Raw genomic sequence first — 17,647 nt, forward strand, 5'->3', positions numbered from 1 at the left:
AATTTCCGTGTTTTTTGGGACACCCTGTAAAGAGCTGATTAGAAAAGAGTAGATAAGAGGTATTGAAGGATAAGAATAGAGCAGATAAGAAGTATTGAAGGATAAGTATAGAGCAGATAGGAAGTATGGAAGGATAAGAATAAAGCAAATAAGAAGTATTGAAGGATAAGAATAGAGCAGATAAGAAGGATAGAAATATAAGTATAGAGCTGATTAGAATCGAGTAGATAAGAAGTATGGAAGGATAAGAATAGAGCAGATAAGAAGGATAGAAAGATAAGTATAGAGCTGATTAGAATAGAGTAGATAAGAAGTATGGAAGGACAAGAATAGAGCAGATAAGAAGTATAGAAGGATAAGTATAGAGCAGATAAGAAGTATGGAAGGACAAGAATAGAGCAGATAAAGTTAAGAAATAATTACCTATAAATGTATTGATAATACATTAGACCATTTTAAGATGTTTGGAATACGAAGTCTAGAAGGCACTAGAACAAGTACAGTTTAGGAAGGGTAAGTATAGACAAAATATGAGTAACAGAAGATAAGAGCAAACTCGAAAGAATACTTTTGATAATATCTTACATGTATTCCCAATCGTTGTAGTGTTATTGTACTTACCTTAACTACGAATTCTTCATAAGCCCGATGCACAAAATATTTTCTATCCGTTTCAATCATGAAATAAATCCTTTAAATATCTTGTGGCTTTAGAATTCTTTATTTCACTGGGTTTTTCAAACACAGAATGAATCTATAGGTCTCAAAAAGTTACAAATATAAAATCTAGTTTACACACTTCAATAACAAGATGTAAGTAACACGATAATCAGTAACATTTAATTACAAAATGCTATTGGATTTTTTTTTATTCTAAAAAGATAAGTTTACAAAACATCGGGTTCGAATTGTGCAATGTACAATATGTACAGTGTACAGTGTACAACGTTATAACCTCCTTAGGAACAACACATAAAGGTATACAGTGTACGCTCTACATCAAAGCCTGAAATTAAAGGGAGTCCTGATTTTCCTTTTTGAGGTTTTAGCAATATGAAACATTTGTGTAGATTTTGATTTGAGAAATTAGAACACAAAAAGAGAATACAAAGAAACCAAATAAGATAATATTTCATAACAATAATGGTGGCTACAAAACTGTCTAAACTCCATTCATGAAACCATTGTTTCCGATACTGGGTTTCATGATACTCTGTCTTAAGTTTCAGGCTCTGTGTACAACATGATGTGTACCAATACGCATATCTCCTAACGGAAAATGAGAAGTGTACAATGTAAGGCTTGAAGGCTATAATTTGTTAAAACTAAACCCGTAAAAGATGTTCACAAAATCATAACAATTATTCATTAGTTAGTTGCAGGGTGTCTCAATCTATGTTCTGAAAGATTCTAACAAAATCTCATGAATATTAAGACACCCCATAAAAACTACGTTTGACTAGAAAATGAAACTTGTATAGATATATATTTACTATCAGCTTTCTTTCTCTCCAAGTCTACTTGATACTTTATCGGTAGGTTTGTTAGAAAACACATCTCGGAAACTAGACAACACCTCCCCAGATCTACTGGATAACTCCTCTTCAGGTCTATTGGATAACACCTCTCCAAATCTACTAGATAATTCCTCTCCAGGTATATTGCATAACACATCTCCCGGTCTACTGGTTAACATATCTCCAGATCTGCTTGTTAGTATCTCTGCTCCGGTCTGTGTGATGAGTATGGTATGCTCAGCTTGTGCAGTTCTCGAGTTATCAACTGTTACAGCTGTCCAACCATCCCGGAGAAATCGGATTCTCCTGGTAAAAATAAAAAACTAGATAAATGGACATTTCTCATCACTTGAATTACTTTACAATGTTTTTAAAACTACAAAATACAAATGTACGTATAAAATGTTTTTTTTAACTAGGTTAAAAATAACCTCTAAGCTTAATCAAATCTCACAACAATGTATGTGCATTGTAAAGCGTTCAATAGGGGGTGAGGCATTTTTCTGAATCCATTTAACAGAAGCAAATTAGCAAATACTTGGAATTCTAAGGCATGTTTATAAACAGCATTTCACAAAATTCAAAAATGGGTCCCTCAAATGGAGTTTAATGGAACCGGCTTGAAAACCGGAGTTCAAAACAATTCACAGAATTGAAAACTATTGAAAATTGGCAAGTTATGATCAAAACTCGTTTTTTCTTAAAATAAATTGCATGATGTACTTAAGTGTTTTTATGACCTAACTCGGTCAAATTTCAATTTTTTTAAATTCTATAAATTGATTTGAATTTGGACATTCAACCCGGTTCCAAAGATACACACTTTGATCAGTTTTTCAAAATTTTCATTTTCACTTAAACAAATGATTTTTTCCACATTTTATCATTAAACCCCATTTGAGACAGCCATGTTTGATATTTGAGTAAAATGCATTTAATAAACATGTCTTAGTATTTTAGAAGAACACTTTTTGCTTCTGTTAAATTCTCGCAGAAAAATGGCAAACCCTCAATGTACCAAGTACAATGTACCATGTACAATGTACCATTTACAATGTACCATGTACAATGTACCATGTACAATGTACCATGTACAATGTACCATGTACAATGTACCAAGTACAATGTACCATGTACAATGTACCATGTACAATGTACCAAGTACAATGTACCAAGTACAATGTTCCATGTACAATGTACCATGTACAATGTACCATGCACAATGTACCAAGTACAATGTTCCATGTACAATGTACCATGTACCATGTACAATGTACCACCATGTACAATGTACCATGTAATGTATTGTAATCGCTGTAAATCAAGCAATGCACAAAATGCAAAATATAAAACATGAATTTGAAAAACAAAAATATTTGATATTTAAATGTCACAAGAGACTGCTCGACATTATAAAATAGCATTTATCCCCTTTAAAATAAGGCTCCTCGAGTGATGTTAATTGTTAACCAGTCCAAATTTAATAAATTTGAGCCGCGTCTCAAATCCCCCCAAAAACTGGTTTCAATTGAGCGCCGGCTTAAATCTTAAAACATTGAATACGATTTTAAGTGGAACCAACCATATCTGAGTCGCGGCTTAAATTTAAGCTGCGGCTCAAATTCTTTAAATTCAGCCGTTGGTTAGTTTTTCAAAAACTTTTAAAAAACGTTCTAACACGTTCTTTTTTTGCATGTGTTTTCTGTCATAGTCAAAGATTGACAATGTTTAGAATAAACAATTTTGAAAACACTTTCTTTTCTTACAAACTTAGAACACTAGGAGAAAATTAGTAAAGAAATTGAAAGGCCCCCCACCCCCTAGTCAGAGAGCCCAGACCGCCATCGGGTGAGAGAAAATATATGTGAAAAATGAACCACACAATTAACATCACTAGTCTGATATAACCTATCTCCTTCGGAAAGGCAAGGCTCTATAGTAAACACCATCCCTGCAGCCATCTTTCCAGGGTAGCTGTTTAAGCAGTGGTAGATGTCAGGGGGGCCGTGGAAAAAAGTTCCTAAAAGTTTTCAAAATAAAAATTTTTATATCAAAGAGAATTGTTTGATGATGGGATGTGAACTCTACTTTGTTCTTAAACTACAAATTTTCCGAAATTTGATATACTCGTCTTAAAACACTGAATTCAGAAAAGTTAATTTCAAATGGATTTGTTAATTATTATTATTTTAGCCATGTTCATAAATATGAAAAAATTAAGTTCTCCAAAGAATCTAATGAACTGACCTATACCATGTCCCAATAGAATCTGTATAGTGGAGAATTTATTCTTTTTGGCGCATTTATCAATAGTTTCTCCGATAGTTCTGTATAGTTCTCCGTCCTTACATCTCAAGATACTAATATCTAAACGTTATCATATTTATTAATAATACTATTATTAATAATATTATATTGTTAACACCATTATTTTGTATGCTACTATATAGTTAAATCATGTACCCTCTAAATATGCGTAAGGTACTGCGGAATACAGCATCCTGAACTACACTGATCAAAGACATAGTGGATTTTAGCGGAGAGTGGCGAATGCACGAGAGTGCCCGGGTAATTACCTAAACACTCTCTGCTTATGTCGATGAGTTTAGCTGCGTATGGATCTATGTCTCCGACTGGGAAGGTATCGGAGCAGTCCCCGTGAAATCCGTCCTTGAACACGGTGATGTCTATGTTGATGATATCTCCGGGTTCAAGTTCTCTGGCGTCTGGGATACCATGAGCAGCAACGTTGTTTACTAAATCATTTAAAATTCATAATTTTTCAAAATTTATGATTTTGTTATATTAACTGATCTCTAATTTTTTAATCCCTAACTCTTTGCAAGCTGATTGTTGAGATCTTTGATATTTCAAACTCAGACCATTAGATCTGACAGAATTAATAGTTTGAAATATCATAGATCTACGATATCAGGTTGCAAAGTTAAAAGAATTAGAAAATTAAATTCTTTGGCGAGTCCCAGTTTCTTTAAAAAAAAACATCGCTACTAATTAGACGGGGAAAAAATGGTTCATACCCTCCAGTTGGTGCTGTTAATTGTTTTTTAAAATAACGTATAATAAAACTGTTAAAATATTTTTATCTTAAAAAAAGAACGTTTTTGGTTAGTTTTTGTTTCGTTTCATTTGCATATATTTCAAAGGGTCAAATTTTATCATAGTGTAATAAAAGTTAAAATTTAAAATCAACAATTAAAAATCATTTCTAACATTATGCCAAAGTTTAAACCTGAAAGAAATAACTAACCAAAACGAGTAACAACACTACCGCCAGTACAGTAAATGATTCGGATACGGATAAAATTAATAATCAGAAAATGAATGATATTCCTGAACAGCTGATAGATTTAGGGAACCCCTTGAAGTTAAAAGGAGACGGATATGCTCCGTGACTCAGAATAAACTCCCGGATTTCAGAATCTATCTTCTCAGTTGTTACTCCAGGAGCAACTAGAGACTCTCCTAGGTTCAGAGCACCACTCGCAATCTTGCAGGAACTACGAATCTATAATTTCAAAATTGAGGATTGACATTTTAAAATTGAAAGGAGAAAGAACCCGCAGGATCATATTACAGAAGGAAAAAAGACCCTCAACCCCCTAACCTTTTAAGTGTTACAAGAGTTACAAGTGGTTCAGCAAAAACTAAAGAATATGTAAAATACTTCCAGAGGCATGCACAGGGGGGTGGGACTAGGTGGGCTTAGTCCCCCCCCCATGGATCAATCTATGGTTTCCAGGTAGTTTTAAGCCCCAACCCCCTCCACTTAGTAAGAAAAAATTTAGGTTCCCCCCCCCCTCTGGGCAAATGTACGCACCAGAATACTTCAAATATTAGAGAATTTGATGAAGAATTGACAATTTTATCAAAAGAAGCCTTCACTCCCTTCACTTAAGAACAATTATCCAAAACTAAGAATGATAAGTCTATCTTAAATATTTATACCTTATCTATCTGTTCCAAGTTCCAGATGACCGGAACTTGAGGAACAACTTCCGGTTTTCCGGTGTAGTAATATCCTGGTTTCTGGACATGGTCCGGTATCAGGGTTAGATCCGGGAGCTCTGGAGCATTGTCTAATATAACGAGTAATTTTATTATCTTGAAGCTATAAATATAACTTAAGTTGAAGATAAAAGTTATTTATCAATATTACCAAGGAATTAAAACTATTTGGGACAGTTCCGAGAAGAGAAAAAAAATGTATGAAATTTTACATTTTTGCAAATTTTTAGAAATATAAATATCTTTTTAGTCACACCATGTTCCACTAAATATAATTTTCATTGATTCCGCAGAACTGATCTTTTACTATTTATCATCCAGACGTTGGAACCGTGTTATTGTCAGATTCAAATATTCTAATTCATATAACTTTGTAGCCTGATGATATAGACATTTGATATTTCAAACTAATACTTTTTGATCTAACAGTATACATAGTTTTGGTTGCGAAGTTATATGGATTAAAAAAATGAGAGTTTGTGACAAGAACTTAAAGAATTTAAATATAACTTCGAACCTGGAAGAATACGGGAGAATTCTACCGGAGGAGGCTTAGGATAAGACCAGAATCCACGCCAACAGTCGGGGTTTATCCAACCCATCCCTGACCTTCTCATCCTTCCTCATTTTATACCACAAAACATCTGAAACTCAAACATACGGACATCATGCATAGATTTTACTAAGGTAAACAATTTACAAGTCAAATTAAATTAAATCAAATTAAATCTAAAATGTTGAGATTAACGCTTAGTTCCAATTGTTTTAAGCTTCTTAAATACTATTGGATGATTATATTGGTGAAAAGTACAACAACGGTAAGGGATGAGTTTTACAGAAAGAATGTAAGGTATCACATCAAGTCAGACTTCCTATACTTCAAATTCAAGATGATTATACTAATTTTTTGCACATTTTAACAACAGCGGACAACCGACATTGTACCAGCTAACCAATAAGATTGTGAATAAAAACAATAAAAATAATAATAATAATAATATTCATTTTATGAGTTATATCACCAAATGGGCACGGACTAGAGTGGTAAAAAAGGGGGTATGCTCATTAATATACAATACATTACTGCATCGAGGACTAAGTGGAACAGTTGATTGGATAATTTTTACACTTTTTATCTGCATGTATCTTAAAGCAGAAATCATTGTAAAGCTCATTCTTTGTGACTTTTATTTTAACGGTAAATTTAACCGACCATTTAGATTTACAAACGACAGGAAACTACCGTGAAATTATGACATGCAATTATAAGGTTTCCTAACACAAAATTTTTACAAAATTGAAGAAAAACTAAAATAATAAAAAAAACCGATTTAAACTATAAAAATTTACTTAGAGTAGAAAAAACAATGTTAATTTGAGCAAATATGAATAATATTCCAACAACTGAAAGCCTATTAAATGGTAAATAGGTAATTATTAATTTACTATCAAAATGGAAACCAAGAATTAAACAAAAATCAGGATCGAAACTACTCATTAATAATGAGAAATGTTTCTACGTCTTTAGATAGAATCGCGTCATTGTGAGATTTTATGTTGATAATATATTTTTTGCAATTTGGCTAAACTTTAAAACAAATTCTTTCTAGAATTTTTGAAGACGACAGCGAAGTTGATAAAGCTCTCAGGGTCTGTATCGAGATCGCTCTGCTCGTCTGATCATTAATAATCTGATACAAGGAACTATATAAGGAACCAGAGAAATTGACACCAGAGATAATCCAACCAGAGGTCTATACCAGACCCAGCCAAACCCTGCACAATTAGTTATCGTTTTGATAGTTCTAAAAAAGCGGATTAAAAAATTAAGTTCATATGTCAAAAATAAAGTTCAAATTATATCTATAAATAATATTCTCTGTTTGTTTATTTAGAAGGTCTCTTTAAAATGTTTTTTTTTAATTGACCCAATCCGTAACTCAATTTTCTTTTATAATCCTTCATTTAGGCTTGAGCTCCCGTCCTTTCAGTTATATGTGATAATATGAGGCCTCCGCAAACATAAATTTATTATAAAATAAAATATGACCAACCTATTATAGCTAACGTGACAGTAACAGATGCGGAGAAATGTATTGGTGAGAAACCCAGAGCAAGGATTTGTCTCAATATTGGATTTAAATCTATCAACATCTCCAGGAGATTGGCAACACAGGAGAATCCGAGGAATGAAATGAACCAACCTGAACAAAAGAGTATGAAAAGATTAAATGACAACGTATTTTTTATTCAAGAGCACAAAAAAAAATATCAAGCAGAATAATCGAGATCTCCGGCCAAGAAACTGAAATATTTGAAAAATGATAAGTCGGACGTGAACCAACATTCAAAAGATTAATCACTAATCAGTAAACCTGCTAGTCTATATATCCAGGTTGTGGTTCTGTTAGTATTATGCTCCGATCTGAAAACCTCTGCAGCAGTTCTGATCCCAGGATGAAGGATTAACAACTCCTCCCCAGATTCCGTAGTGTAGGGACGGATCTCACGTCCACTCTGCCTTCCAACCACAGTAAACTAAATGTATGGATGATATCAAAGATTAAATAAGTCTACCAATTTCCGTTACGTCATATAATCTACTCAACTTTTGCTCTGTCCCCGCCAGTTCTCTACATTCCTACCAGATTATCCAACTTTCACTTCGCCACTACCAAATTATTCTGTCTACCCTTTCTGCGTCCCTGCCAGTTTATCCACCTTGCCTCGTCTCCATCCCTGCCAGATTATCCACCTACCTCCTCTCCATCCCTGCCAGATTATCCACCTATACCTTCACTTCGTTCCTGCCATATTATCGACCTGCCAGATTATCCACCTACCAGTTTATCCACCTACCTCCACTCCATCCCTGCCAGTTTATCCACCTATACCTTCACTTCGTTCCTGCCGTATTATCCACCTACCTCCTCTCCATCCCTGCCAGTTTATCCACCTAACTTCTCTTCGTTCCTGCCAGTTTATCCACCTACCTCCTCTCCGTCCCTGCCAGTTTATCCACCTACCTCCTCTCCATCCCTGCCAGTTTATCCACCTATACCTTCACTTTGTTCCTGCCATATTATCCACCTGCCAGATTATCCACCTACCTCCTCTCCATCCCTGCCAGTTTATCCACCTATACCTTCACTTCGTTCCTGCCATATTATCCACCTGCCAGATTATCCACCTACCTCCTCTCCGTCCCTGCCAGATTATCCACCTACCTCCTCTCCATCCCTGCCAGTTTATTCACCTAACTTCTCTTCGTTCCTGCCAGATTATCCACCTACCTCCTCTCCATCCCTGCCAGTTTATCCACCTACCTCATCTCCGTCCCTGCCAAATTATCCACCTACCTCCTCTCCATCCCTGCCAGTTTATCCACCTACCTCATCTCCATCCCTGCCAAATTATCCACCTACCTCCTCTCCGTCCCTGCCAAATTATCCACCTACCCCCTCTCCATCCCTGCCAAATTATCCACCTACCTCCAATCCATCCCTGCCAAATTATCCACCTACCTCCTCTCCGTCCCTGCCAGTTTATCCACCTACCTCCACTCCATCCCTGCCAGTTTATCCACCTACCTCCTCTCCGTCCCTGCCGGCGTACGTGAACTGAACCCTATAGTCTCCTATTTCTGGTTGCCAAACGTTAGCGCTGTGATAATATAAACCTAAAATAAAAGATTAACTTATTAATCGATAAACATATTAATATTTTCGGATTTTCTCTTGGTTTGTTATGATCAAATAACCGATTGGGCCTCTTTTTGTTCGGAACCTCACATGAGAAAAGAAACTTAAAATGGACGGTCAGAATAAAGAAATGTTAAAATAAACAGAATGAAAACAGAAGTATCTTTTAAAAAAATGGACGAAAAGAAAATGTTTGCAGGCAAAGGAAACAAACTTTTTGTAAAACAAACTTTAAAAAATTCTTTTGAAAAAACCTCACACCTGCATAGATCTTGATTCCTTCTACTCTAGGTCTCTCTCCGCTAGTAAATGGTTTGAACTCCGTAAACTTCTCTTTAACACTTGACCCAAGGAGAAAGTTTCCAATTTTAACCCTGGAATTTGTTTGTATACTGCTGTTAGCTGGCCAGTCCTCAGGATGCGGATTGTGATGCCCTATATATCAAATACATCAAATACATCAAATATATCAAATATATCAAATATATCAAATATATCAAATATATCAAATATGTCAAATATATCAAATATATCAAATATATCAAATAAATCAAATATATCAATGCTCCTTACCAAAAATATGTTAATTTTTAGTTGTAGATTATAAAAGTCCCAGCGACTATCACTTAAAAGTTGCAGTTAAGGAGTAAAATAAGAAAATAACAGAAAAATAGGTGTGGTCCGGACGAAAAATGGGCATTTTCCGTTTTCTGCTAAATTGGGCTTAAATACCGTTATATTTTTCAAACAAAATCAAATAATATTGAATACCATGACGTTGCCTAAATTTTAAATAAGTGTTATAAGACATAAAAATATATATCTGAAAACACAAAGACAAGCTCCCGGACGAAAAAAGGTGTGATCGGAAGAAATAATGGTTAATTGTGACGTCATTTGTGGTGCGGACGAAAAAATGGTCTGGTGTGTTATACGAAAAATATCTAAGAAAAAAGTCAAAAAAAGAAAGAAAAAAGTTTCCATTAAAAACATTTTTAAAACTCATGGTTACAGAAAAAAAGATTTACCCAGCTCATTGTAGAAAGATTTACTCTCAATCGGGTATTCAAACCAGTCGGAGCTATAGGAGTAGGTCTTCTCTCTGCATATCAAAAATTATTAAAATTTTCAAATATTTGTTTTCTAATATCATTATTTTAAAATCATTCATTTTACTAATTTTTAAAAAAAAAATTACTAAAATAAATTTTGAATTTCCCGCATTGTGCAAGATTTTAAAATATTATGTTTATTAGAGGGGAAAAAAAAGTTTGTTTTTTTCAAAAAAATATAACAAATTTAGCATAATGTTTATCAGTGTTGATTGGACAGCACAATAAAACCTTCTGGTATGGTTTTATCCAGTGCTTAGGATCCATTTAATTTTGATGCGGATGCGGATCCTGGATCCTCAATGGAAAAAAATGGATCCGGATCCAGGTCATTTCTTATAGATTTACTGAATATTTTTTAACAAAAATAATGTTCAAATTTTTTGTTTTATTTTTTTTTCGGATATTTTTATCCTAGAACTCGATGAACCATTCAGAAATGAGGAAATTTTTATAATCTCTCTTTTTTACAAAAATTCAGATTTTGGTTTTAGGAGTAAAAAAGATTTTTTTTTGTTGCAGTTTTCGGTTTATATTTCACCCCTTGGATCCGGATCCTAAGCACTGGTTTTATCATTATCTAAAAGTTTTGACATGAATTCTCACAAACTTTTATAGATTTAAAATAATTTTATTTGTAAATCTTAATATATAGAGGATTTTCATGTGAGGAAAAATCTTATATGAAGACAAAACATATGTTTACAATAAACTTTTGGTGGGGAAATTTCGAAAAGTATTTTCTCCTATATACAAAATAACCCCTGGTCCGTCCTCCTACCTGTGTGAATCATGTTCAGCAGACTCCAGGCTGGCTGAGAGCTGATCCTCCGTTTCGTACCATTGATACATCTGAACCACGCGGCGCAGCTTCACGGCGTTAATGGAGATAGCGTAGGCTGGATCCTGGAGGGTATCCTCTATACGGAGAGTACCGGATACTAGAACTAGTTTACCAGAATTCTCTTCGAACACAACGTTCAATGTTTCAGGAACAGTTATATCCCGGAGTCCCTCTGTTACAAAGATTAATCAAAATTTATTATTATCNCCCCCCAGCCTTTATAGTTTAACCTAAACCTTTTTTTTACTGAAAAATGGAAAACAAATTTAACTGAATGAAAAAGATATTTACCGTCTAATGAAACAGATGTCTTCACCGCTCTTCCTTCATTCCAGAAAAGTAATCCACATCCAATTATTATCATTATAGATCCTCAAGAAATAATTCTAATAAGTTATAATAATATTAATAGTTATATTGTATCAATATATAGACCCGGCACACTACTGTTTACAGTGTGCGTCCAGGAAAATATAAAAATATCGAATTTACAATTTTCTTATGATTTTGGTCAATCCTAATTTTAATGAATTTAAGAATGACTGTAAAAAAAGAACTTTTAAAAAGTTAACAATTGAGAAAATTATTCTCAAAAATACGGTTTGGGAAAGCCATTGGTCAGAGTCCCAAACAAAGTATTTTTTTTTTGTCCTAAATCAAACAAGTTTGAAAATATTTGGGTATTTTCAGCAAGGTCAATGCGAAATTTTTGATACTCATATCTTCACATGTTTTAATAAAATTGAAACATTGACCTATCCTAATTATTCTTTGCTTAATTAATGAATGAGTTAAGCATAACATGCAACCTAAGAATGCGTAATATTTTGATGAAGAAAATAACATGAAACATTCCCGAAATAAATTTCCCAAGGGATAACATTCTTACCTACAATGGAAATGAGCCATGATGCCTGAAATTCTCTGTATAAATTCGGCCTGTTATACTCTCTAAACCTTGCATCAAACATACCCGGGATATCCGGGTATTCTCGTCTGTACATACTAGATCTGGAATAATTATCAGGGTTCTTCAGTTTATACACTTTTACTAGATCTTGAAGTATATATCCGGATATTCTCAAAGATACTAGATCTAGAAATATATATTCGGTTACACCCGTCTTAATATATTAGACCTAGAAATATATATCCGGGTACACCCGTCTTAATAAACTAGATCTATAAGTATATATCCGGGTATTCCCGTCTTTATATACTAGATCTATAAATATATATCCGGGTATTCCCGTCTATACAGACAAACCTAGGTATTTTCAACTGGTATATTTACGAATACAAAATTACATAAACAAGAAAACAGAAAAATAAAAATGCACATTTAAGATAATTTAGTGAAGACAAAATCAGAGAGAAAAGAAATTAATAATAGATGAAATTTAATATGGTAAAAATTGAATTTTCATATTTATGACATCAATTCTTATTGTGCTTATTCTCATGATTATACCATATGAACCCCACCTCGTGATTTAACTAATATATGTTGAGAAGTTTTACTCAAAAAGAGCCAAAATAAAATATTACAAATTATTTAGGTTTTCAGAATTGGATGTATTGAGGTTAAATATTTGAATCTTTGAGAATAAGTACCACAAAAGATACTGAAGACTGAAGAGTCAAAAAAAGATGCCTCGTTAAATTTTAAACTTTAAAATCATGAATATATCTGGTCTGTTTGAAATCGACCAAACTAAACATAAAAAAATTAAAATTTCCCTCGAAATATTTTAATATAAAGCGTATCTTACTACTCCTCTAAAAAGTGGCTCGTTAAAAAAAAAAATTAATTTTAATGACGAAATAGGCTTTATTACATTCAAGGGTCTAACAATAATATTCACTAATAAGTCCTGACCTAAAGTTACTTTTTGAATACAAATAAAGTAATTTTTCCCTTAAATATCATTAAATCAATTGAATTGGTTGCTTCAGTAACAGATAAAACTAAAATGTGCTCTGACCCCCTCCCCCATTGTTCCTAAAAAATTATTTGCACTTTACGAGTTCAATTTCTCCATTGTTCATAATGAGAATCACTAGTTCTGTAGTCTGGAGCTGAATTATACGACGATTCTGCATAAACAGTACTTTCAGGTTCAAACCTTCTTGGAGCTGGGATACTTTGATAAGCAGGGTTGGGTAGAGAGGATGAGAAGTATGGATCAGGTTCAGCTGAAGTGGAATATCTTCCAACTAATGAACTTGGTCCTGAGGTTCCGTATCCTGGAGCACCCCCTCCTCCTCCGAACCCTATCTCCGAGTGTGGTGCTTGTCCGTGACCGTAATCCACTACATCTGCTTTCCACTCTCCGGACGTTTCTCCGGTCTTTACTTTGGAAAAGGACGTAATCTTTCTGATACTGAAGAGTAGATCTAGGATTTGATCACATTTAGCCTGGACGAGTCTAGTCTCGGCAGGGTTTCCGGTCATCTCCTTGTAATCACTGAGTGCGCGCACAAGATGCGCGGAAACTTGATGCGCCATGTCGGCATCCTCTTCGGTTTTAACCTGACAGCTCCGGAGCGCTCCGAGAACCTTGGCTATTTTACTCTCCGAGAGACTGGGTTTAATTCCCTCCTCCGTGTGTCTCTTGAAATCGTAACCTCGTCTCGCGAAGTCCCTTGAGAGAGAAATCTCTGAGCTAGCATCGTCGTCCTCCGTTTCTTCAATCGGCCTCTTTCTAGCTGAAAACAAAGTCATGAAAATCAAGATTGAGGTTACTGAAAAGAAAAAATTAATAAAACGCGATGGAAAACATCATAAACGATGAAAATAAAATCTGTAAGCCAAAAAGAAAAAAACCAGTTTTGATGTCAACTTAATTCTGATATTACGTTCAGTTCAATCCAGCATCAAAAATTATTCAAATATTGAAAAAATTACCTAATCCTTCAGGTTTCTTGCCAGGAGGCCAGGGATACTTGAGATCATCTATTATAGTTGTAATGTCATTTAATCTTTTACCTTCCAGCTTCTCCACCCTCTAAATATTTAACAGTGTATATAAGTGTACAGTACAACGTAATAAAGTCATTAATCACAGTTACAAAAAAGTACAATAAGCGTACAAAAGTGTGTAAAGTGCACGTAAGTGTAACTGTGCTGTATAACATATACAAGCGTAATGTAAATGAGTGTACAGTTTACACTACCCACGGTACATAGGAAAATAGTTATTAGTGTAGAGTGTACATACGTTTAAGGTGCAAATAATTATACAGTGAACATTACTATGTTAAGTGTACATAAGTGTATACTGTACAATTTAGTGTGTAAATTTATTACAGTTTAGAGTGTATTGGTTACATAAGTTGAAAGTGTTTAAAAGTAGACAGTGTACATATATGTACGGTGCAAATAAGTTTACAGTGTAGTGTACAATGTACATAAGTGTACAGTGCACATAAATTTACAGTGTATATAAATGTACAGAGTACATAAATGAATAAATGTACATAATTGTAAAATGTACATAATTGTAAAATGTACATAATTGTAAAATGTACGTAATTGTAAAATGTACATAATTGTAAAATGTACATAATTGTAAAATGTACATATTGTAAAATGTACATAATTGTAAAATGTACATAATTGTAATTGTACATAATTGTAAAATGTACAAAATTGTAAAATGTACATAAGTGAAAAGGGTACATAATTGTACAGTGTATAAGTGTACAAAGACTTCAAGTCTATAGTGTACATAAGTGAACAGCGCATTTGAGTGTACAGGATGCATTATAACATTTAATATCCAGTGAACAATTAGTGTATTTATCAGATTGAAATAGAATGCATTTCACATGAATTCAAATTGTATATTGTGTAAAAATGAGTGGACAGGACACATAGATCAATGATGACTGAACCGAAACAAATCAATCAAATATTTAAAACATTTCAGTAGTTTTCTAAAAATTTAGTTCTAGACGGATTAAAAGAAAATATATTCAAAATAATATTTTTTTTTCGAAATATCAATTTAAACTAAAATTCTTGACTCACCTTTGCTTCTCTGGCCATATCATGTTTACTAAGATTATTTAGATTATATTTCATGGCTAGATATTTCTCTTTATGTTTGAATCCAATTATATGAGCAAACACACTTCCACAGGGTCCCTCCGTACAGCAAAGATCACACAGATACATGGCATCATGTTCACCTACAACAAGCAATAAACAGTTCTTCCTGCACCTACTTGCATTTTCGTAAACACTCCCATAAAAATAAAATTCTAACTTTAATATTAGTAGAGGATACTCCTTTATTCTTCTTGATTTGAGGTTTAAGAGAAGCTTCTCCTAGTCCCTTCTCCAGGTGGTTCAAGTTTCGAGCTTTCTTCTGGTGTTTTATCCCGGCAACATGAGTGTCGTAGGTCACCTAAGTTGATCATTTTGTGATTTATGGATAATTATCATGTTGTTTCATGTGATTTAGAAATCCACATATATGTACAACATAATTTTAAATAATTTGTATCAAGATACATGAATTAGTGCCATATAAATCTCTCAGAGGGGTAAAATAATCCCTCCATTATTAAAAAATCATCTTATCCAACCACAAAATGCATAAAAAATGTTAGAGGTTAAAATGATAAATATGGGAATATGAAACATTTCAACGGAAAAATCAGTAAATTGTCAGGTAACTCCTATCAAAAAGTTGAGGAAATTGCCAGTTGATAAGATCGGACACCCCTTAGATTATGTATCTCCTAGCTGATATGAGAATAAAGTCTATCGATTCGACGAACCTGTGAGTTGAGATCAATTTGACAAACGTCGCAGAAAAATGCAGAAGGTCGCTGGGATTTCCGGGACTTAGGAATCCCGTGCCCGACATCACATAAAAGATCCAATGGAACATTCTTCCACTAAACATATATTTTTTAATCTTATGAATAAAAATATTTTTTTATTCATTTGACAAAAAGTTGTGAAATTAGTTGAAGTTTTTTCTCGTGAAAATGACCAAACAAATAACTCCTTCTATAGTTTGAGGTGTAGGTTACGACAATTTCTGAGCCGAATAATGAATAATTTATTTTTGTTCATGTGCATTAATTTCAAAATTTACAAAACCCCAGTTTAGCTCAATCGGCTGTTTATTGTTAGTTCAATCGATGTATGTATAAAAATACAAGGATGTTACCGAAGAATTTGGATCAGGTTTGGTTTCTTTCGCCAGAGTATCCTTGTTCTCCTGGATATAGTTGAAAATGGCTCCCAACCCTGAGAATATGAGAATCAGAGATGCGAAACAATTAACTGTAAGAATCAGTGTGATTTATCATCTATAGGGTGAATAGTGTCAGCGAAGTCTTGATAGTGTCAGCTTATATATATGTATTACCTGTGGTTTTAATTTTTACATTTTCCTCTGCCTCATTTGCTGCCATTTTAGAGGTCTGAAAAGTATGTTCACTGATAGATTCATATTCGTTTTTAAAAAGATTACCACAAGAAATTAAATTAGGGTCAGTCAGATTTATAGACCCCCCCCCCTTTCCTATCAATTTTGAACATGACCACTAATTTACGGCAAAATATTTTTTGGTAATTTCNGGACAGACCCACGGACCCTATTTTTTAAGGTATTTCAAGGTTAGGTTATAGGTTAAGACAATTTTTGGGACAGGTTAGAGGGCCCAAGCGCTGCGGCTAGGGACCGAGCGTCGCGGAAAGGACAGGCTAAGGAGCTGGGAGCGGCGCTGCGACCAAAGAAATTATATTATACTTACACCTATTATTTCTATTTTTTATTTAGTTAAATTCTTGTTCTGTGAAAAAATATATATATTAAATTAATGGAAAGGACCCGCGGCAGATGTGCTTACAATCATCTTCTCTAGTCTGATTTTTCAGTTACAAAATAGCCTTTTATGATAAGAGATTACACGAGATGAATAACTACCGCCGTTTGAACTATATGTTCGTTAGAACTATTGTTCATTTGAACTACTGACATGACGTCATATCCTCTAGTTCAAATCAACACATTACTTGCTCATTTGAATTATTTTTCTATAAATTCAATTCTTTAAATTTTGATTCATAAGGTTGTCATACATACAGAGCGTCGCATATCATATTAGATTATCTCCAATCTTTAACGACAAATAAACCCTTAATCCTCGAAAAACTTATCATTTTCCCCAAGAAAATTCTTATATAAGCCTTACGTTATTTTTAAAATTGATTCATTCTAATTTTAAATTTTCTTATTAGCTTCCCGAAAATCGCAATTTAGACCCGTTGGCGGTCTAATATGATGTGGGACACCCTGTCAGAGGCGCAACTAGGGGGGGGGGCGGCCAGGCGCGCGCCCTCCCCTAGCACCTGAGAGGGGGGGGGCCCCCCCTGCAGAATGAAAAGAAAGAAAGAATGGCGAAAATCAGTATCACAGGAATAAG

General features: G+C 34.0%; 4 protein-coding genes across 5 annotated transcripts; all 4 read right to left on the reverse strand.

The window, feature by feature from the left end:
• Nucleotides 1–698: 698 nt before the first annotated feature.
• Nucleotides 699–6,230, reverse strand: LOC111695613 (methionine aminopeptidase 1D, mitochondrial-like). 2 transcript variants are annotated; one of them, XR_002763906.1, is made up of 8 exons: nt 6,061–6,230; nt 5,484–5,614; nt 4,869–5,043; nt 4,094–4,273; nt 3,765–3,884; nt 3,426–3,537; nt 1,275–1,823; nt 699–958 (listed from the first exon to the last, which is right to left on the reverse strand). XR_002763906.1 is itself a non-coding variant. In XM_023464991.1 (7 exons), the coding sequence occupies exons 1-7, from the start codon at nt 6,158–6,160 to the stop codon at nt 1,496–1,498; spliced, it is 1,146 nt and encodes a 381-aa protein (XP_023320759.1). In that variant the 5' UTR covers nt 6,161–6,230; the 3' UTR covers nt 699–1,495. The 2 variants fall into 2 exon arrangements, 1 of the variants encoding a protein (XP_023320759.1); XM_023464991.1 differs by having other exon boundaries at nt 699–1,823.
• Nucleotides 6,187–12,223, reverse strand: LOC111695615 (transmembrane protein 43-like). The gene is made up of 9 exons (XM_023464993.1): nt 12,090–12,223; nt 11,492–11,572; nt 11,138–11,372; nt 10,273–10,346; nt 9,506–9,679; nt 9,134–9,222; nt 7,919–8,081; nt 7,598–7,747; nt 6,187–7,319 (listed from the first exon to the last, which is right to left on the reverse strand). Exons 1-9 carry the CDS (start codon nt 12,202–12,204, stop codon nt 7,189–7,191), a joined length of 1,212 nt encoding a protein of 403 aa, XP_023320761.1. The 5' UTR covers nt 12,205–12,223; the 3' UTR covers nt 6,187–7,188.
• Nucleotides 12,211–15,391, reverse strand: LOC111695614 (uncharacterized). Its single transcript, XM_023464992.1, has 3 exons — nt 15,234–15,391; nt 14,109–14,208; nt 12,211–13,909 (listed from the first exon to the last, which is right to left on the reverse strand). Exons 1-3 carry the CDS (start codon nt 15,378–15,380, stop codon nt 13,230–13,232), a joined length of 927 nt encoding a protein of 308 aa, XP_023320760.1. The 5' UTR covers nt 15,381–15,391; the 3' UTR covers nt 12,211–13,229.
• Nucleotides 15,392–15,426: 35 nt separating this feature from the next.
• Nucleotides 15,427–16,679, reverse strand: LOC111695624 (uncharacterized). The gene is made up of 4 exons (XM_023465006.1): nt 16,588–16,679; nt 16,387–16,466; nt 15,989–16,108; nt 15,427–15,612 (listed from the first exon to the last, which is right to left on the reverse strand). Exons 1-4 carry the CDS (start codon nt 16,631–16,633, stop codon nt 15,427–15,429), a joined length of 432 nt encoding a protein of 143 aa, XP_023320774.1. The 5' UTR covers nt 16,634–16,679.
• Between the last annotated feature and the right edge of the window lie 968 nt (nt 16,680–17,647).

Source organism: Eurytemora carolleeae, unplaced genomic scaffold (genome assembly GCF_000591075.1).
Source record: "Eurytemora carolleeae unplaced genomic scaffold, Eaff_2.0 scaffold224, whole genome shotgun sequence".
Classification (NCBI taxonomy): Eukaryota; Metazoa; Arthropoda; class Copepoda; order Calanoida; family Temoridae; genus Eurytemora; species Eurytemora carolleeae.

Coding starts and splice junctions, on each gene's coding strand:
- LOC111695624 (XM_023465006.1), bottom strand. CDS start 16,633: ATGGCAGCAAATGAGGCAGAGGAAAATGTAAAAATTAAAACCACAG. Junction 16,467..16,587: donor TGTAAAAATTAAAACCACAG/GTAATACATATA, acceptor TCATATTCTCAG/GGTTGGGAGCCATTTTCAAC. Junction 16,109..16,386: donor AACCTGATCCAAATTCTTCG/GTAACATCCTTG, acceptor ATATATGTTTAG/TGGAAGAATGTTCCATTGGA.
- LOC111695615 (XM_023464993.1), bottom strand. CDS start 12,204: ATGTACAGACGAGAATACCCGGATATCCCGGGTATGTTTGATGCAAGG. Junction 9,223..9,505: donor AGGAATCAAGATCTATGCAG/GTGTGAGGTTTT, acceptor CTTTTATTTTAG/GTTTATATTATCACAGCGCT. Junction 7,748..7,918: donor CTGGATATATAGACTAGCAG/GTTTACTGATTA, acceptor TCTTTTGTTCAG/GTTGGTTCATTTCATTCCTC.
- LOC111695614 (XM_023464992.1), bottom strand. CDS start 15,380: ATGTATCTGTGTGATCTTTGCTGTACGGAGGGACCCTGTGGAAGTGTG. Junction 14,209..15,233: donor ATATGGCCAGAGAAGCAAAG/GTGAGTCAAGAA, acceptor TTAAATATTTAG/AGGGTGGAGAAGCTGGAAGG. Junction 13,910..14,108: donor CAAGAAACCTGAAGGATTAG/GTAATTTTTTCA, acceptor CTTTGTTTTCAG/CTAGAAAGAGGCCGATTGAA.
- LOC111695613 (XM_023464991.1), bottom strand. CDS start 6,160: ATGAGAAGGTCAGGGATGGGTTGGATAAACCCCGACTGTTGGCGTGGA. Junction 4,274..4,868: donor TAAATCTATCAGCTGTTCAG/GAATATCATTCA, acceptor TAAATGATTTAG/TAAACAACGTTGCTGCTCAT. Junction 3,538..3,764: donor TCTATTGGGACATGGTATAG/GTCAGTTCATTA, acceptor GAAAACTTTTAG/GAACTTTTTTCCACGGCCCC.